This window comes from Larimichthys crocea, chromosome XII (assembly GCF_000972845.2).
Source record: "Larimichthys crocea isolate SSNF chromosome XII, L_crocea_2.0, whole genome shotgun sequence".
Lineage (NCBI taxonomy): Eukaryota > Metazoa > Chordata > Actinopteri > Sciaenidae > Larimichthys > Larimichthys crocea.
This window is the reverse complement of record NC_040022.1, coordinates 17,502,784-17,524,017: the sequence shown is the minus strand read 5'-3', so window position 1 is coordinate 17,524,017 and position 21,234 is coordinate 17,502,784. Positions and strand designations below refer to the sequence as shown.

The following is a 21,234-nucleotide window of genomic DNA, read 5'->3' as shown; positions in this document are numbered from 1 at the left end:
AGTCAGTTCATGTGTGGGAGTTTGGCCAAACAGCACTTGACTCCATAAGACACACAAAATAGACTATTATTATGTCACCACATTACCGAGATGTTTTCTGTCAGTGTCTGTGATAAATCCTGTCTGGGAACTCGTCAAATAAATCAACAACTCTGTTGTTTAGATGCAATGAAACAACCACAGTTAGAATTATTTTTGACTTTGACTAGTAATAGAAGATTTATTTCAGGCTCTGTGGTTTCCTTTGTGTCACTTGGATACAACCTGTTGGAGAATAACTGCTGTCAAGTATATACAGCTAGAGGATGACACAGTCTCAAACAGTGAACAGTCAGACCTTTTTATGTTTAATAATGTGTTTTCTTTGAAATACTGATTACCTTGCAACAATGTGACCTGGTGACCTTTGAACACCTTTTTTGGAAACCTGTAGTACAGTGTAGTATAGCTTCATCTATTAGCTGCTCTATGCCAGACTATTAAGAAGCAATAGGAAAAATGTTCCTTACAGAAGGTTGCCCTAAGGTGTGACCATGAAAACCACGTTTGAGTATTGAAGGTGTAAATTAAAACACCTGTCAACACAACACTAAAAAGACGCTGTAAAGAAAACTGAAAATGACAGCACAACATCACACAGTTACTGTAAGTAAAAAAACTTTATCATACAAACTTGAACAGATGTTTTTTTTAAAAAGGTAAAAATCACTTTAATTTAAGACATACACTGAATCAACACATTGTTCCTCTGAATATCAGCAGAAAATACAACATGACAAGAATCGAAAGTTAACAAACAGAGTGTATCATTTAGCCCTTTGTTCCCAGTTTGATCTCAAGTAGTCAATCTGAAAACGTTCAGAATTAATGAACCTTTAATTATAAAACTGATGATGAACAGCCTGAGATGTGTTAAAGAAAAAAATAAGTGCAATTTCAATAATATGTTTCATTTTGTCCACATTCAATCAGTCTGCTATCATTACATGTGTGTTACAATGGCACAAAACATCTAGACACATATGTTGGAACTGAATAACGATCTAGTATTTTATTTACTTCTCTGTCAGGAATAACGCTGCTATTTTATTGAATTAATGAAAATCAATCCAGTCTGCTGGATTGGGCCCACAGGTCGTATGTATGACTACCCTGATTTATTCTTTCCTGAATAAGACATGTGCTTTTCATTCAAAATACTTTATATTCAATGCAACAAAACACAAAAGGAGACAAAGAACTAATTAGAAAAAGGTCATGTGTTTTGTCTGCTCATCAGGGTTCTTGCCGATCTTCATGTCCGACCACTTGCCATCATTTCCTGGTCAAAAGTTTGGATTCTGTGTTTGATGTGACTTAATTTAGCTTTCAGATACTCACAGCGTTCCTTTTTCTCCAGGAAGGCCGGATCCTGTAAAAACACACACACATAAAATGATCAACTGATCAGTGGCAGCAAAATCTATTACCTTAATTTATATTTTTCTCATTCTCTTTTCCTCTGTTAACTGTCGTCCTGCCTGATTCATTTTGTAATGTAGCTGCATTAAATGAGAATTTCCAGAGTTACCCGCATTTCATGATGGAGGCAATATTATTTGCATCAATGGACAGCTTTATTGAATACAGGCTAATATTGCCTGGGTGTTTACACAACAGCAGCGATTCTAACACAAATCTGTGTTAAATGTGATATTGCCAAATTATTTTTCAATTGTTTTAGAGGGAAAATAAGAGTTTTAACAAACTCCATCACTTACACTTTTTTTCTCCTGATACTTCTTCAAAATGCTTTGAATCCTCTGCTGATCCTAAAACACAAATTGAATAATAAGTCAAATAGTTTGCACAAAACCTGATATACAAGACTCCATGACAATCATGTGATGTCAAAACAGATATCTCTAATATGTCTGGTGGCCAAATCATAACCTCATAACCGGAAAATGCTTTTATACATCAGTCTCACCTCTCGGCTTTTTCCTTCTCCGAGAAGTCGTGCCATTGCAGCATCCAGTTCCCTGAATTTATTGAGAGTTGTGCTGATGTCTCTGTGAAGGTCCTTGTATTCCTGATACTGGTCATTGAAAACAGCTTTGTACTTTTCCCTTTCCTCCACACAGCTGATCCCTGGATACTTTCTATAAGGAAGGAACTTAGTTTAGATTAATAAGATTTTTGTTTGTGTCTGTTGTCAGATAGAGTCAAATATTATGCTGCACAGTGTAAATGACTAACGTATATCGATAACCCCCCCAAAAAAATATTCAGAATATTTATACAACCCCTTAACATGTGTAGTTTAAATGTTCACTCACATGATGTAGTCAGCGATGATGTGTACTTTGGGGGTGTATTCAGACGCTGTGGCTCTGTTCAGACTAACTGGGTTCTTATGGACCTCAGAGGTGAGTGTATACTGCTTGTTATAATCTTTACTCGGAGACTTATCAATTTCATCCTTGAAAGATATGCGCTTTGGTTTTTGAGGTGTTAGTGGGATGGACTGGTGAAACTCCTCCTGGGGCTAAAGGTAAAAGAGAACAAGTGTTATTTAGAAAATATGAACCAACAAATAAAATTATATTGTGACTGTGTGTGCAGGCCTGTGTCATCGCATTGGGAGCAAAATTTAGGTGACGAAAAAAAAGAACCTGGAGTAAAGCTGCCTCATTCTTTTGCTTTGACAAGCTAATCCTCTGGAGTTGCAAATTCCTCAGCCAGGAGATAAAATTATTATGCTCACTCCTGGCCTCTCACCCTTTCTTATTTGACATCAAATATATTAGCTGACCATGCTGTTTCTCAGCCGTTGGTGGTAGCTGTGATGCCCGATAACATGGACTCTATTTGAAAAAGCTTGGCAGCTGTTGGAGGGAACAATCATGAGTACTTGTTTTTCAGTATACAGTACTGGGGATGTAGATGATCCATATAGATCCATGTGCACTATAGTCCACATTTGTTATAAATATGGACTATAGACTATGGACTAGGGACACTAAGATGTTAAACATCATCTGCTGAACATTGCATGTTACCATTGTTACTGTTACCTACAGCCTCTAACACAGGGCCTCTAACATGGCTGTAAACACACTTTGTATGCCTTGTCACTCAACAAAAATCATTTTGGTGACAAAATTACACTGTTAACATTTAGCTCTGTGTGTGTTGTGATTCAAGTTTTCTGTGACTTACTACAAGTGTCTGCTGAGAGTTAGGTAGCAAACTATGTACAAGCAGTTCTTGTGATAACCTTAAAAGCTAAAGATTCAGATTCCCATTATGTGCAGATTCAGCGAGAAACAGCGGAACTTTAGTTTCTTGTAACCAAGTTGAAGGTTTTCTGATCACGTCAGTTGACGTGAGGTGAGTGAGGACCTCTGACCTCGCTTAGTCTGAAATACTTTGGAATGATGTTCTTACATATTACAGCTGTATGCTCATTTTGCCTTCTGAACCTCATTTTATTCTTTCTCGGTTCTGTTCTGAATAAATCAAAGACAATATTGGAGTAACTTTGTTTTTTTGTGAGATTTCCTTCACAGTCATTACATATTGTTGCTACTATTATTGGCTGTTGCCAGTTATCTGCTCAGAATAGGTCTGTGTGTGTACTGTATGTGTGTGTTCCCCAACCGAAACTAAACTTGCCACTGTAGATACCACAGACACAGGAGGCAGCAGGGTTATCTGTATTTATAGGTGAACTGTGTTCCTCATAATTCAATGTCCATACATTTAAAGTTTTCTGCTTCGTGCTATCAACAAAGATTTTTCTAATCATGTGTCATGCATTGAGAAAGAATGTCTACTTCACCTTTACTTTATCTTTTTCTGCCACATTTATCGAAAAATTTAGGACAAATCCTGGTTGTCTGTCATGGCATCAGCCAGCTGACATATCAACTCTGACAAATGGCATGCTCACTGCTGTCCTGACTGACTTTAAATTTAATTGGATTTGATCTGCCACCGTTGTTTTGGAGCTATTTGGCATTTGCAATCAGTAATAGTATCCCTTACTGTTACCACCAATAAATGTGGTGTTTGATATGTCACATAGGCCTATGCTTAAAATAACCCCTAAAAATTGGAGAGCGATGCCCAAACTTCATTTTTAGACAGCCTCTCTTCTCACACCTAAAGGAGTCACACTAAGGAGTGGAGGGGAGAACTTTGCACTTGCATAGGTTTAAAATAGTGAATTTAACTAATATTCAGCTAAATGCAACTCCTGAATAAGGCACATTCTTTTTATGGAAATGATTTCCCTCCCAATTTAAATTTAGAATCGATAAGCTTGTCTTTTATCTACAATTTCCATAGGATTTGTGAACTGTACCTTGTTCATAAAGTACTCCCTCTCTCTACGTGCAGCCTCATGCCTCCACATCTTCAGACACACAAGGAAGCCTCCCAGATACATTGCCAAGTTGATGAAGATGAAGGCGGTTCCCGCCATCTGGCCCCCGTCAACCCGACACAGATTAGCCATGACGGGGTTGACACCTATTGTCATGTAGCACAGACCCCCGCGGTTCAAGTCATTCAGGTAAACAATTCCTGCTGCCATGTAGAGAAGGAACATCACCAAGTTGATGAAGGCCTCCGTCAGAGGCCACCAGGGGGCATCCAGGAGGATGGTGCGATAATACATAGTCATTCCCATTACCAAGAGAATGAAGGTCATGATCCAGCAGACTCCAGCTACTGCCAGTATAAAGGGAGTCATAGGGCCTCTGTAGCTGTATCCAGACATACCTAGCCCATTGTTATAAGCACCGTTATAGAGTCCGTAGCTGTTGGACCACTCACTGTCTTTCTGGATGTAGGCGATGACACAGGCGAAGACCATGCCCCCAAATAGGAGCTGAAGTCCGGCAAGAAGTCTGAGCAGGCCTGGCCAGGATTTCAAATAAGAATACTTCTGGTTATAGACCTCCAGTTTCTCAGCGTAGTACTCTGCAGGGTGGATACTGGTCAGCAGAGATTCCTCTCGTGGGCCCTGATCAAACAGATCATCAGAGGGGCTCTCCCTTAACAAAGGCTTGTGGGAGTTCAGGCTGGAGTTGCCCAGTGATTCACCCCAGTTCCTGCGCTCCACCAGTGGACTCACAGGAGGACTCACCCTGGTCCCATTAGGAAGGATCTGGATGCTACTGGTGCTGGTTTCAAAGTTGTCACTTTCCCTCGTCCACTTATGTAGGATGCTCCCCCATGACTGTGGGATGAGAGACTTCAGTCTGTCCTTCATGCTCCCTTTTTTGTCCTCCTTGTCTGCATAAGGTGGAGTACTAGATGTGTGGCCTGTGGAGTTAGTATCCCCATCATCTGTGATATTATCTGGTGTTGGTGTGTGAGTAACCCACACAGGCACTGGTGGATTACTAATGGAGTTCCTCTTACTAGATGAGGACCCAACCTCACTGTCAGGCTCTTGTCTCTTGATTTTCCTGCTCCAGCTTTTCATGCTGCTGGCTGATTTTAGAGATTCATTGAGAAAGAAATAATCACACAATCCTTAGGAGGCATAGAGAAACTGTGGAGGGAAATAATAAATTATTAGTTATGTATAATAAGCATGTGAGCATATAAACCATAATTATATGCTGTAAAATGTATAATTAACACACCTAAATGTCAAGACTTCAGTGTTTCTCACATGATTCAAACCAAAATGACAGTGCACTTTCAAGAGTCAGATCTACTTTACATCACCTCTTCAGTGTATTAAGAAACTGAGACATTATTTATATATAATATAAGATAAAGATATATAAGATAAGGAAGACAATAAAGTCATCTTTCTATTAATCTAATCTTAAAGGAGCAAACCTGTGTGTTTGCAGTTGTCTACTTCATGTATACTTCATTTTAAGAATGCAGGACATATAGTTTTTAGATGTATATTTCCCACTAATCCGGCCAATAACATTATTTCATATATATATATATGGTGGCAGCACAACAACAACATGACATGTTATCACTTAAAAGCTGATATGGTTACTATTATGCATAGTATTTACGCATCTAGTAGGTATGAAGCAACGTTAGCATTTATTTAGAGTTGTCTCCAAAGATCACTGAGGGAAATATCTGGCTCTTTTAGCTGCTAAATGTTAAACTATATTCACCAGCTAGTCTCTAACTGTGACTGCATCTGGAAATTAAAGTTGCAGGTCTAAAAACCACCAGCTGAAAGTGAGCTGAAAGACACTAAAATATTCTGTACAGCTAAAAGGGACTTCAGAGTCAGACAATTATCTGCACGTTTGTCACTATTTTAAAAAGATGATCTGGATCTTAGCCAGGTGTAAATGCACCTACATACATTAAGACCACATTCATTAGAATAAAATCCACCCAGAAAATTGAAAGGTCACCTAAGTCGACCTCTTCCTGGTAACTCAAGCTGCTGGGCAAAAGCTACAAGCAGAACCAGAAGCTAGCAAATACTCCCTCACAAAAAGCCAGTTATAAATTAATAAAGTCTGTTCTTGGTAGTGTTTCCTTTGATCTGGAAACACCATGTATCATATGTATCATCAACATATCCACTAGCCCAGATAAACTAATTTGCATGATGAGATCCGAACATGACATGAACCCAATTGACCAAGATTTTAATAACAGATGTAAATTTTTAAAAAATGTGGATATGTGTGATATTATACAGTAAAGTATCCAGATACGGATCACATGTTAACAAAATGTGTCAGTGTAAATGTCTGACCACTTCCTGTAGTAATTTGATCCATTGTTGCAATAAAAATATGTAATATAGCAGCTTTGTATCATCCATCACAATAACTTTAAAGGCTCCTTTGCTTTTTGTCAACATTATATTATAATTACATTTTAGTGCAGTTTACATGCAGGCCTTGACCAAGATAATGCAGATTTAATGGTCATTAATGAGTCTGCTGATAGATTTTAGATTTAATAGAAATAAAGGTGCCTGGTGATGATAAAAAAGGTTTTCCAAAACACACCTGCATTGTTTGCTAAATGGTTAAGTGCGCTGATGTTAAGTGTACAGTATGTGATTTGTGGCACATGGACCAAAATAATACCAAACCACAGGACTAGTCCTTTAAACACACCCAGCATCAGAAATACTCCAGACTCTCTGCTACAGCAGAACAACTCACAGAGCAAGCACATCATGACTACAGTGTATCAGACTCGACTAATAACAGAGGAGTTTAAGCTTGAGCTGTGACTCACAGCAAGCTGCTGCAACAACTCCTAATACACAGCAACAGTCATGAAACTATGACAGCACATCCAAGTGTTGTTACATTAACAACACAGAACATAGTCAGTTTTAAACCATTTAAACAAACTATCTCAAAACCAACAACTTTACTTACCCGTTTGACCCCAACTTGTGTCTTAGGTTAGAGAGGTTGCTTTTTTAAGGAAACAGGAGCTGATACCTACTGTAAAATGGCTGTCGTGTCCACCAGGCCCACACAGCTCGCCCTCTTCAGTCACTCAGGTGACTCACTCCTGGTTTCAGATACTCAGTTCCGCACACGCAGGGCGATTGGCCAGCGTGTGTGGAGAAGAGAGGGGGGAGTAAAAGCTTAAACATTAAACCTGAACCGCCCCTGTGCTGGTGCTGACTGGCACTACTCGGTTAATCTGTGGGGGAGAGAAAGAGAAAGAGAGAGATAGAGAAGCTGAAAGTGCAAACTGAGGTGGTGAGTTAACCTGAAATAATACATGTGCTTTAACAGGGGCCTGGTGGCCATTTAGGCGGCTTTAAGGTCATATTATCGACACTTTATTGATAAGCAAAGGCTAAAAACTTCATAATCCTCTCATTGATACTACTTTTATTATTCTTGGGTGCATATACAAGCCTAGCATTGTCTACTAATACCTAAAGTATTACAGATACTATCAAAAACAGTAGCTTATACACACTTATTTTTAGAGACAAGCACATGCTCGATATCAGACCTACAATATCAATTACATCTCATATCTAAGACCTGTGAAATACTGCTTTATCATCCCGTCATTTATGAATAATTCATTCTCATCTCAGCTGTGTCCTATTGTGTTGTTGTCACAGAGGGAGCTGGAGTGTTTGGCACTAGAGGGCAGCAAGATCCTGTGCTTCTCACTGAGATCACCACCTCTCTCACTGAGTTTGTTCTGTTTCTTTATTCCATTTACCGTCTCTCTCTTTTTCCCACTTACATTACCCAAACCTGGAATGCACCACCGAGTACAGTGAAATTCATAAAATACATTATGGTATAACGCTTTGAAGTAGCAAAGTGTGGGGTGTAATTTTAATATAACCAGTATTCAGTGTGTTTTAGTGCAACATTCACCTTCAGTAGCTACATGTATTTTCTTCAGTGAGATTTAACCCCCTCCATATCTGACTCCAGGAATCATTACTGCTGTATAATGTGACGTCACTCTGTGCCAGCGATTCTTCCAGAGCAGTGCTGATTTTCATGTTGAGAAAGCTCAAGGCAAGGACATCTGTAGTGACCCCTCCTTCTCCACCACACACACATACACACACACACACACACTGCAGTACTCATACCCAATACAGCACAGTAAACACATAATGCAACCCACTTTCTCAAGTGAGTCCCACCAGTGGCCCTGGCCCGGGGCTACTTCATCTGTTGGTGCCATGAGTGTCCTCTACTGCCAGCGTAGGTGCCACTCAGCTGCACATAATATGCAGAACAATGCAAGAGTCATGTATAGACAGTGTTCATATTATATAGAAGCAAAGGCCTATATTATGTATAGTAACATTAAACAGCATAGCTACAGATACGCTGTACTGTGGAACATAAATAGTTGTTATGATAACATAATAGTTGTGTATCAACCTATGAGATGAAATGATGCTATTTGTATGAGGAAAAAGATGGATATGGAAAAGAATGAAATGGAAAGTAAATACAATAATTTGCTTCCTTGTTGACAGTTAGATGAGAAATTTGATAAGACTGATTTCAATTATTGTTAAATATGCAGTTACAGCAAAGGAGACAGTTAGCTTAGCTTAGCACAAAGCCTGAAAGCAAGGGGAAACAGGTAGCGTGGTTTAGTCCAAAGGTACAGCCAACCTCCATGTCTGTGAAGTGAAGCCTATGTAAAAGTACCAAAAACTGCAGCTCCTTGACGGTCCACTTGAAACAGGCTACAGACTCAGTCAATCTCCATAAGACCCCATGTTAAAATGCTTCACAGCAGAAATAAACATGTTCACAGCCTGGTATAAAAAAACTGTTTTGGTCTCTGTAGCTAATCTCCATGTTCATGACAACTGTACTGAGGGTGAATTTGTTATACAACTCACCTGTTAAAATTATATTAATGCTTAAAGTTAAACATAATTAACAGCATGTCTGCTTTGATTGACAGGTGGGTGCTGTTACAGATTGCTTGTTTGAGTATCGTGGAGTCGTTCATTCCGCCTCAGGTCCACCGACGATTTGCATCTTTCAGGCCGGCAGGCAGAAGAAGCAGGACTATCAACATGGCGGTGGTCGGAGCCACTCAAAACATCTCTTCAGAAACCCATGGGTGATGTCACAGATACGACGTTGATTCTTTTTACTCCTGTACTTATCTCGAGCCTTACCTTTACTTTTGGAAACTTTTACATTACACTTTGGTGAATATCACTTATAAGTACCATCACCTGAACAGTTTATCTCATTTCAAGACTTCATTCATCGTTCTCGTTTGTGTGTTTTGTAACGTAGTGGTTAATAAGATGGAAACCTCAGTATCAACAGAGACCAGCATGATAACCAGCTTTATGATACCGCCAGAATTATTATTTGCATTTATCATTCTATTTAATTACCGTGTTTTTAATAAAGTAATGTCACACAAGGGGGAGTGCCATAATACTGAATATCAGCATGCTGTGATACAGTCGTAGATGCTGATATTCTGTATAACGGCACACCCTCTTGTACTTTGATCTAATACCCCCTTTCCCTTATTTGAAACACTTTGAAATGCCATTGTGTTCTATTTAAATGAACTTGTCTTGATTTGTCTGTTGTGTTTACAATATTTTGCTTTTGCCCACATTTGGTGTGATCTCATATTCTTTTTTAAAGGGAGCAAAGTTGATTCAGTGAGGGATAGCATTAACAGACTGAACATATTGTTGATGAGTGATGGCTATCATGTCTATAAAACTGATTTAAAAGAAGAAGAAAAAAACAGTACTTGATGCAAGACGTGATCATAGATCTGAATTTCTAGCTTTGGCTGAAATGATTCTGTCAAGTGGAGGACACATGGGAAGCTACATGTATACATGTGTGTGTACACGTGCATATACACACTGTAGATACATACATGTACACTTTCATGCTTGAAGTCTTGACGCATGGCTCGAGGGCTGTGAAAAGAGCTCTTTTCTTCCTTCACAGCTAAATGAAGCAGGGAAGCTACGGCAGCCTCCAACAGACAACCTCATTTGTATCAGTTCAGTCATCCTCGGATCTCTCAGAGAGAGAAATGAGCAACAGAGGAAGAGATACAGATAGAAAGAGTTAGAAAAATAGAATGAGAAAGAGAGAAATGATTGATGCTGAAATAAATGACACTCAAAAAACATTCGGTGGAATGAAAAGGCCCTTCACACCCACTCTCCACCACTAAAGCATTGTACATTAAATAGCCAAAAACCAAGATCAATACTCCTATTCTCTCCGATTTCCCAAATGGATACCAAACCACGTTAGCTGAAAATGATAGGGAGGGCATTAAGCATAATGCAGCTGCTAGCTATTAGCTCCCAGGGCAGACAGGGAGAAAAGTGGGGCCTGCAATAAATTCAATAAATGACTTCCCCTGCCTGCCGCAAGCTCTCCCAGAAGGACTTTTTCACACTCTGGGATGATCTTCAACACCCTGCAAGCTGAATCCTCCCCCGTCCTTCCCCAGTCCGAGGGTCATGTTCAGTCCTCTGCAACCTGCTTCCTTTTCTTGTCTTTTCTCGCTGTGGACTTGATCTTCAGTACCCTCTAGGGGAGATCTCTGGTAATTTGATGCCTCTTTTCTTCTCTTTTCAGTAGCCGGATGAATTAACTGTGCTCATTAAGAGACTGACATTATTACAGAAGGAAATAATGGAAAGCTTACCTGCTCAGGACATTAACTAAGCTGGGTATCTGTGACTAGGTGTAATTTTACCACTTTTTCACTTTGGCTCGCGTCATGAAATGAGATTCTGATCTATTAGTGTGGCTTTGAAATCACAAAAGGTCCTTTTCATATATAAAATAATAAAAACAACATTTCATTTAATTATGCTGTACTCTTATGGGAGGGATGAGGAGCAGAGGAGCTGTGCCCTGTGTTTCCACTGCTGCATGTCTTTGGGGTTGTATAGCAACAACTACAGGGTGACTGACTCTGCCACTCTTGCGGGATATCGGTTCGCTGCCAAGTCCCTCCTGGTTTGGCTGTAATTAACCAGGCTGAGCCTTGTTTGTGCATGTGGACATGAATAGTAGCTTGTTATTTGAACATTAATGGCTGTGTGTGTGTGTTGTGTTGCGTACAGCCCATAGTTCACCTTGGAACAGTGCCTCAGCAGCTGTGTGTCCTCTGGAGAGATGTTTATGTTTATGTCAATACATCCTCCAGTAATCAGGTTTTAGGATGTCCCTGCCTCTCAGTTTTACAGGAAGAGATGCACGACGTCTATATCTGTCAACACACGTGCCAACCCACCTTTCAGTGTCACAATTGATTTTAGGCTGCTGCCATTTCCCTTTTCCCTCGGGGACGGACCTCGTGTGAAAACATTTCAGATTAGAGGACGTGCATGGCAGGAGTTTGGACTCTTATTTTGTTAATTTAATGTAAAGAAAAGCATATAAAATGATTTCAAAATGAAGGTTCACCTACAGCTTTCCAAAAAATACAAAAGAAGAAGAAGAGAGTTGTGCTCATAGCTGAAGATAGTCTTTAATGATTTGACCTTGGTGTCTCTCCTTGCTAGGACAAAAGTTCACCTGCAAAATGAAGGAACAGCAAACAGTATACAGAGAACATGTTAAACCCATTTGCCATCCATTAAAAGTTGATTTATTCCAGTGCTACTACGTACATTATGCATCATGTGGCAGTGTACACAGAACAATGATTGGGTTACATTTCTTCACTTTTTGGGGATTTTTCACTCTGTTATTGTTCGGTTGAAGTGTGTTCTGATTCCTGCTCTATGAGGAAAGCCTACTTTTTCAGGATAATAAAAGACTCTGGGATGCGTTTATCACTTTGACTCATCTACCATCACCAGAATAACATCATGAATATCCCTCACTTCACTACAAAATACTGTGGATTTTTTTTATTTTCTGGTGGAAAATATCAGATCACTATTAAATATTGGAATGGTGTTTTGGCAGGACTTTGTTGGTGACGAGATAAGGACGGGAGAAAACAAACCTTTATAAAAAAGGGGGAAAAAAACAACAGAACCTGATCATACGTCCATCAGCAGAAAAAAAAAGAATAAAATGCTATCTTTAATTTCCCAGAATTTCAAACATTTCATATCCTTTCTAGATATTGTTTTTCTACAGCTTGCTTGTCACATGCTGTGCGCTGCACCCAGCTACCATTACCCCTGCGGTTCACCATTTGTCCCGTTTACTTGGCGACATCTACAATGAGGTCATATTTACAGGACACCCACTCTTGTTGTTCACAACCCCCCTGGGCAAAAATGGACATCTGTCAGTAAATGAGTTATTGTTCTAATTTTTGTCTTTTCTTTCAGTCTCCTCTCGCCCTCTCTCCTGCCGCCCGATGAAGGATGAAGTCCTTAACACCAGTACTGTCACATCTCTCTGGGGAAGACACTGCAGCATCTGTGATCCTTCTTGGTGTAACTAAATATTACACACTGAGTGCAACATGGAATATGACCTGGGGGCTCCTTTCTATGTGCTTTTTTTTTCTTTATTCAAACCACTCAAAGGTCTTTGCTGTGGGCCATGTGGGAAGCCTCTTTGTGTGTGCGGGGAGGGGAGGAATGATTTTCTTAATGATGACAGATGACAAGTGCAAGGCTAAACCTCCGATTTAATGAAGAGGTGGAAACCTTAGATACGAAGAGGCAGGTGAGGTCGCAATCAAGCAGATAATCTTCCATTAGCCGTCCTGACTCATTGGATGACACTGATTGAAACAGAGACTGTAATGGTCGTGATAGATCGCTTCGTAGAGGAAGGTTTGAGTGTAGCACTGTACGAGAAGTGGCTAAAGGTGGGGGCAGTAAAGAGTCATGCTTCATCAACTCAAGTTGAAAGGAAAAAAGCTAATATTCATGCTTGATTAAGTTCCACTCGTAGCAAACTGAATATGTTCTTAAATGAAGTGCTCTCTGGCTGGTCCAGAGCCTGTGGGAGAGTGGACTCGCTCACTGTCTCACAGGGTTTGACTCAGACCAGATTGAGCCCGAAGCAGCTTGGAAATAAATAAGATCCAGGAAATAATCATGATCCTACTCGTCTGTTAGCTTAAGGGGCCATAAAGATGATCTAACATCCTTTTGGGACTCAGATTATCTACCATTCAAACTACTTTAGGACAGCATGCTAGCCCGCTAACCCGCTGACTTCCTGATCCTTCCTGAGACTTGTACTTTGGGAAAAACATAACTTTAAAGATCCTAAATATTTCCCTTCAAATCAAAAATCTACAATTCATCATAACTCTAGAATACGTCATACGCCATGCCTTTTTCTAATTTCTCCACTATCATAGTGTTCCAATGTCATTTAGAAACACAAAACCGAGGCCCTTACACCTTATGTAATAAAAGAATAGTTTGACATTTTGGGAAATACACAATAATTTGCTTTCTTGCTGAGTTACATGAAACGACTGATACCATTCTCCTGTCTGTAAATATGAAGATACTAGCAGCTGGTTAACTTAGCATAGAGACAGAAAAAACAAACAAAAAAACCCCAGAAAGACCAGCTAGCCTGGCTCTGTAAGAAGGTAACAAAATGCATTTACCAGCACTTTTAAAGCTCACTAATTAACTAGCGTGGTCTTTAGGCTAAGCTAAGCTAGCATTAGCCTCATATTTCCCGTTCAGACATGAGCGCGGTATCCATCTTATATCTAGCTAGAAAGTAAGTAAGTGAATTTTTCTCCAGACGTCTAACTATTCTGTTAAACTTTCTGAGGGACCAATTCATCAAAGTTTCTTCAGCACTTTTATTTGTATCCTTTCAGGATTTTTTTTTGTTTTTATTTTTTGTAATAGCGATTTTTCTTCACCGCATATTTTTAAACAGGGAATGCATTACAGAATCACATTACTGCAACTCTCTAGGTTCTGCAACTCTAAAAACCCTATGTATCCTAGTAAAAAAAAAAAGAAGCAACTTTTTAGTAAAAAATAACAAAAGAAAGAAAGGCAACAAACAAACAAAAGTGAAATAATAAAAATCCAAAACATGGAAATCATGTTAAATCATCAAGCCATCCGAGGAAGATTGTGTTCCATTGTCATTTTTGCACAGAACCATGCAGGGTTGGTTTCTAAGTTCGACCAGTGATGTGTGCCTGTGTGGCCGTATATACCAGCAGACCTCAAGCCATGCCATTATCTGAAGACCACAGGAAGCTCTAATTAGTGGTGGTGAGAAAGGTAGACTACTACATATTTCATTGTTGTGTGTGTGTGTGTGTATGAGTGTGCAGCATTGAGCTAAAAGTGAACTCGTTCTCTGACAAACACACATACTCACACACTTACTCTCTGAGCTTTTTCATTTCTTACGGTGTTAGTAGAAATAGAAAGAAAAAAAAAAGGTTTTTCAAAACATTTAGAGTTGCTGTGTAATGGAGGCAATGTTATGCATTACATTAAGACATTTTCTTTAAATTTTTGGAGAGGAATGTATCTGAAAAAGGAATGCAATGCTGTATTCAGACTGTTAACATCGTAAAAAAGCTCTGAAATTAGTAATTAAATAACCCTCTACTATTTATACATTCAGGCACTGAAAAATCACATGTCAATATGTAACTAAAAAAGATAGTCGCTCTCATTTTCCCTTGGTAAGAACAAGGAAGCTGAAACATTGAAGTTGGCAACTGTGTAAATTTTTCCTACCCAGTAGTAATGCCATATGCATTCCCTTTGCTCTTCTTTTGTGTGACAGTTTCCCCTCCCCCTTTCTCAGCCTCTTCTAAAGCTTTCACCCTAACCTATGGGAAAGAATCCATGACACTAGTCTTTTGAAAGGGAAATCCAATGGTTTGTCTCGCTCTCCTCACCGTACAAACAGATAGACGGACGGATGGGTGGACGGATGTCCTCCATGGCCTCAGAGGGCCAGCAGGTGAGCCGAGGCCCTCAGCTCCACAGACCAACTTCCCCCCTCGTGGTTAAGGACTCTCCGGTGTGATAGCCAGCTCTCACCCCAGCGACCCTGAACTCAGTCATTTTTTAACTATACAAGGGCTTTTACAAAAAAGCTAACTTGAACAGCCATACAATGGCTAAAACATAAACCATATCTCTACTTTATCTCGGTTTTCAGTCATTTTAAATTTTTTTTTCTCTTTTTCTTTTTTTGGATGCATTTGTGTTTTTTCTTGATTTAAGTCTGTTTGCTTTTCTTTGTTCTTTTGGAGTAGCTCTGATCCAGTCCTGTGCTGAGAGGCTCAGTCACAGAGGAATTGGTTTTTGGATTTGGTGTTGGGTGGGAAGGAAGGGGAGAGGGGATGGGTGGAAGGGAGAAACTAAGGGCAAAGATCAGGTCAGAGGTCAAGATATGGGTTCATTATTAGTCCAGACATGGACTCGCCAGCGGTTACAGGGACAGCTTTGGATGGGACAGAATGAGGTGACGAGTTGAGAAAGGTGGGGCTCGGAGGGGCAGAAGGTTTGTCAAGGTTATCCGCTATCAGAGGAGGTGTGTGGTGCTGTGGAGGGAGATCGCCGCCTACGGGCGGTGGAAGTCCAGGATCTCTCAGAGCGTTCGGAGCGCTCTGAGGCTAGTGAGGCGGGCCGAAAGCGGTGAACAAAGCCGTCCAGGAAGTCCTGCTGCTGCTGGGTTATGGCTTGGGAGATGAGGCAGGGCAGCGCCTGCAGGCTGCCCGTCACCGAGTCCAGCTTGTCCTCCAATGTGCCGATGCGCTTGTCCAGCTCCTCACTGCGCTCCTGCAGCTCTGACACCAGGTCATACATCACATTCTGGGTCTAATGAAGGAGAGAAAGTAAATGTGTTTTGCGGAGGTGCAAGAACGGGAGGACAAAGAAGGAAGAGGAGGGAAGGAGGGACAAAGGCTGGATTAAAAAAAATCCGTTTTACATTGTAATATCTACAAGGAGAGATTCAAGTTAGAGAGGAAACAGGATGTATACATTGCCAGGGAATAATAGTTTATCATAAATTACATGAGTAGACAGTCTAAATGTGACTTACTCAGCCTGAAGTGAAGGAAATAAAGACAGGAAGCAGTATAAGGAGGAGCTACATAGTTCCAGCAAGTCAGCATTGATTTTATCATCCCACCGTTTCACAATCAGCTTCTCCAATCCATTTCCAGCTCTTTTATAATGCTTTATGTATATGCTTGACACAACTCATTTATGTAATGAAAAACATCTCTATTACTTACACTTACTGTTCCGCAGTGGATGCAGTGGGCTATTGTTAATGTACGCGGTATCTGCATGTAATTCTTCTCTTCAGACTATGACAGTTTTATGTTATAAAATATATGATATATTCTATATATTCTTTGCATTCAAAGGCGTCTCCATGGAGCTTTAAGAAAAGACACCGAGCTGTTGAACTACTGTAGGGTGTACACAGATGGGTCTGACCATAAGGGCAAGTAAACACACATTAAAAGGCGTTGGCCTTAGAACCCTTTAAAATACACACTGGAGTGCAAATGCCATCCACATCAAATGAGGCTGCAGTCATGCACCTCCCTTTGAACCGCCTTTCTGTTCTGCTTTGGTGGGTCAGCTGATGTCTATACAGCTGGGCAGAAGCTGCAGATGCATGACTGCATTCGCCCTCTCATACAACCAGATAGTGCTTACAGTTTGTGGTCAGCTTCAGGTGCTAACGCTGTCATGATATGTTACTGGAAATCAGAATTATATGACACTTATTTGACAAAATATGAATATGAATGTGCAGTTGACTCAAGAGACAGTTCTGGACTTGTTTCCATGATTGTCTCTGGTGATTTTAGAGCTCATTTAGGCCCAAGAATGAGTCAGTTGATCTACATGTGCGTCACCTGGTCAGAAATCAAAACAGTCCAAGTTGGAAGATGCTACAAAGCTCCATAGAGTGACAGCAACTGATTATTATAGCCATTTTAAAGTCCCATCAGATCGGAGACTTACCTTTGCCAGGTCCACCAACGTGTTGGCCTGGTCATTGAGTTTCCTCTGCTCCATCTTCACACTGCGCAGTCTGGTGGAGGCACAGGGAGGTGGGAACAGGAAGAGGAGGGAAGGATGATGTGTACAGGGAGAAAGGGGAGGAGGCGAAGAAGAGCGGTGGAGGGAATAAGGGAATAGAGGAGAGGATGAGGAGGGCGGATTGCAGGAGCGGAGCATAGAGAGACAGGTTGTTTGGGGGCATGAAGGGACAGAGGAGGCCAGTAGGGAGGAAAGAAGGAGGAGGAGGAGGAGGAGGAGGAGGAAGAGGAGGAGGAACAACACATTTTTTATCAGCTGTGCTCTCTCACTGATGACATTGAAAACTGAGAGGACAGCCTGCATGCATCATAAATGTATGTACTTTACATATCTATATGTATACATGTATATATAAATATATATGTATAAATATATACAAGCATTCCTGGTCTTGGTCAATGCAATACCAACCAAAACATGCAAAAATCTGGAAGCATACTATGTTCGTTTTGAAAAAGCATGAAGGCTGTGTTTATCATGTTTTATCCTGGCGTGTTTCTTTTGTTTGTTTGTTATGACAAGATCTTTTTCTCACTCTTTTTAAACAACTTAAAGAAGCATTTGAGGAATGCAATGAGGAACGTTCTATTGAGAGATGATCTTGTTACAACCCGAAAATAATTTAGTTTGTGAAATAAAATCCAAAAAAAGTATTATTACAATGACAAAACATGATGTTTTTTCCACCGAGAACGCAATATGCTTCCATACAAGAAAATCTCAAAAGAATCTATGTTTGAAATCAAGACATTCCCATCTCTTTCCATCCCAAAATTAAGACAAAAGATGACATGCCCTTTGTCAGTGCTACACACAAAGTCAGTGGTAGGACTACAGTATAGACACACTGGTCATTCAGTAAGCGTGCAGTGACTGTGAGTGACTTTGTGCACAATGAAATGTAAGTGTGCGTGTGTGTATGAGTGTGTGTATGAGTGTGTGTGTGTGTGAATGCCACAGATAAAAGATGAAGCTTGCCAGAAATAAACTGTCTAATGACACTGCTGAACATACGGCAACATAGACATTTGAAATAAGTCGTGCGATGATACATCGGACGTGTTTTGTGATGCCTTCGACGTTTGTGCCTCTTTATCGCTAATCAAATACATTATGGCACTGTACGAATTGTTAACGCTGATGTGAATAATGTGTCATTGTTAGTGGTGGCATCACACAGCCATCATCTGGATGTGTGAGAGGAAGAATTTCCCTGTTCGGCAAATTATGAGACAGGATGACATTCAAGGGCATTTATTCATGTGCAAATCAGTATATCAGAGCAGAGTGAGACTGCTCGCTTACGGCTCTATCTCTGTGGGAAACCGTTTCAGCTCGTATGTGACTGTTTGCTTGGCTTTGTCATCCCTTATGGCTGTCAAAGAATCGAGGCTAAAAGTGCTACTTAGTGGTGTAGCGCATTACAAGTCCAACCTATGTGTTGTGTCGTCAATGTCATGTGCAAGCTTTGACACTTGATCTTCAATGAGAAAGGAAAACAAAAATAAATCATATCAAAACAACAGCAAACATTTCAACCTCATCAGAACTACAGTACATTACAGGGTGTGTGTGTGTGTTCATGTCATCACAAAACCATCAGGAGTGTAGGATGAATTCTGTTGATGTAGGTTAATATAGCCTCCAGAGCAGCTATATTAATCATGGGCAACATTATACAGTACATTGTAGATGATTATGAACCGCTGGCCAAGCCAACAAAGCTCCAAGCTCACTCTCTGCAAGATGCCTTTTTTCTCTCACACGTTCTCTCCAGACAACCCTTCACTATTGACACCGGTGGCAAAATGTTGATGCTTTTTTTTTTTTGTTTCATTCCATTCAAAGGGGGGATGGGAGGGAAAGGGTAGTAAATGGAACACTGAAGTAAAAGAAAAACCAAAAACGATTCAGCATCCAGCATTTTTTTTTCTTTTTTTTTCTTTTTTTTTGGTAACAAACGTTGTTTTTTTTTCATGCATGTCAAACGCAGACATGGAGAGAGGAGGAGGAGGAGGAGGATGTTGAGGAAACAGTAGGAGGAGGATACATAGAAGACTCAACTTACTTCTGAGCTCTGCAGTGATAGAGCAAAACAAAGACAGAACACAGTACAGAGTTTTAACCTCACAACATTCACGAAACGAGTGAAACCATTACACTTCTCACTGTAAGCACAGGGTAAAAGGGGGTCGGAGGGAGAGGGGGACGGGGCGGGGAATAGGAAGGACCATTACACTAGATTGCAGTGCGTGTGTGTGTGTGTGTGTGTGTGTGTGTGGGAGTGCGTGTGGGTGTATGCTTGTGTGCGTGTGTGTGTGTGTGTGTGTGTGAGGGTTTACATGTGTAAGAGCATAACAATCAAAGAAAATGTAACAAACCCTAGACGTGAAACTACCAAATATCCTGAGCTATGACTACATTTCATCAGTTTATTAGCTAAACAACTGTTGAAAATAAAGGCTAAATATTTTGTACTACAAATAACATTAAAGAAACTATTGTTCATTAAGATACTGTGGGTTTATTTTGGGGGGGCATGCGAAGTGATTCCTCTTGGTGCTTGGTGGTGAAAATATTTCTGTCAAAAGTGTAATCATACATTAGATGACACAAAACAAACGCAGTACAGGACTTACTGGTGAATGGCTTGGAGAAACTTGCGCTGGTGTTTCCGCACCTTGGCGTGGTCTATCTTCTTAACCAACTTAGTGTGTTTGTAGATGAGCCATGTTTCCCTGAGTACATTGGCAGCTGTGTTCTTTACCTGTGAAACAAGGATGAGGAAGATATAAGAAGACAGTAACTTCTTTAAGGGGTTGTGTCAGGCATCTGGGATTAATATTACTGTCTGAAAAAACTACAGAGAAAGGTGAAATAGTACCAAATAAGTAGTTTAACTTTCCAAAGCACATTTCTAAACCAGAACTCCAAGGTACTGTATGTCTTTGTTACATGATAACCAGAGTTATAAAATGTAAAATGCAATGCAAACCATGAAATACAAATAACAAATTACACAGCCTAAAATTTAAATCAACAGTCTAAAAGATACATACATATGCATCCTATTGTGATGAGTCATAACTAGACAAACTTTGCTTTAACGGGTTACAACCCAAAACATTCAGGCAGCCTTGTTGTAATAATAAAAACGGCATCAGAGCTGCTCAATATGCAGTAATATGCTGTGACTCACTCGTTTGCAGAGTTGTGTGTCCATCATGAAGTTGTGGACATGCTTCTCAGCCTTGGTCAACTCCAGCTTCCTGGCTACCACTGCAACCACCAGTGCAGTGCAACCAGCTCCCTGTTCCACAAAGACGTGGTCAAACAAACACGGTAACATTTTGTTTGTGAGCTTTTGAAATATGTTAATAAAAAAACAAAACAAAGCAGAAAAGTTGCTTGTAAGATGACTCAAACTATGTTTAAGGATTATACATTTTTACAATTTTTGCTCCCATTTTTGAGGAAAGTTTTGATAAAGATTTAAGACTTCTTCTCTATGAATGTACTGGTTTATCACACAGCAAAATGCCACAGAGTGTCCACCAGAGCTGTTGCCGGTGAATTGAATATTCATTTCACTACCATAAGCTCTCTCCAACGTTTGGGAGTAAATCCAACAGGCCAGTCAACCACCAACCACATTTAACCACCTCAGCTCAGGACCTCCACACCTGGCTTCTTCACCTGCAAGATCATCGGAGACCAGCCAGCCTGGACAGCTG

General features: G+C 40.2%; 2 protein-coding genes across 4 annotated transcripts in view; both read right to left on the bottom strand.

Annotated features, from left to right (window-relative positions):
* Nucleotides 1-1,072: 1,072 nt before the first annotated feature.
* marveld2l (MARVEL domain containing 2-like) lies at nt 1,073-7,550 on the bottom strand. 2 transcript variants are annotated; one of them, XM_019259016.2, is made up of 6 exons: nt 7,453-7,550; nt 4,349-5,545; nt 2,319-2,527; nt 1,970-2,141; nt 1,761-1,811; nt 1,073-1,411 (listed from the first exon to the last, which is right to left on the bottom strand). In XM_019259016.2, the coding sequence occupies exons 2-6, from the start codon at nt 5,474-5,476 to the stop codon at nt 1,295-1,297; spliced, it is 1,677 nt and encodes a 558-aa protein (XP_019114561.2). In that variant the 5' UTR covers nt 5,477-5,545; nt 7,453-7,550; the 3' UTR covers nt 1,073-1,294. The 2 variants fall into 2 exon arrangements, with proteins under 2 accessions (XP_019114561.2, XP_027140669.1); XM_027284868.1 differs by having other exon boundaries at nt 7,383-7,464.
* Nucleotides 7,551-11,972: 4,422 nt separating this feature from the next.
* The window catches only part of kcnn1a (potassium intermediate/small conductance calcium-activated channel, subfamily N, member 1a), a 55,413-nt gene continuing 46,151 nt past the window's right edge, over nt 11,973-21,234 (bottom strand). Inside the window, exons 6-10 of one of the 2 annotated variants that reach the window (XM_027285642.1) lie at nt 20,700-20,810; nt 20,140-20,267; nt 19,569-19,577; nt 17,423-17,492; nt 11,973-16,255 (exon numbers count right to left, since the gene is read on the bottom strand). In XM_027285642.1, coding sequence (XP_027141443.1) covers nt 15,950-16,255; nt 17,423-17,492; nt 19,569-19,577; nt 20,140-20,267; nt 20,700-20,810 — 624 coding nt within the window. In that variant the 3' untranslated portion in view covers nt 11,973-15,949. The remainder of the gene's footprint in view (nt 16,256-17,422; nt 17,493-19,568; nt 19,578-20,139; nt 20,268-20,699; nt 20,811-21,234) is intronic. The other variant, XM_027285643.1, reaches the window with a different exon arrangement.

Coding starts and splice junctions, on each gene's coding strand:
- marveld2l (XM_019259016.2), bottom strand. CDS start 5,476: ATGAAAAGCTGGAGCAGGAAAATCAAGAGACAAGAGCCTGACAGTGAG. Junction 2,528..4,348: donor GGGAGTACTTTATGAACAAG/GTACAGTTCACA, acceptor TTTTACCTTTAG/CCCCAGGAGGAGTTTCACCA. Junction 1,412..1,760: donor AGTATCAGGAGAAAAAAAGT/GTAAGTGATGGA, acceptor GTGTTTTTACAG/GATCCGGCCTTCCTGGAGAA.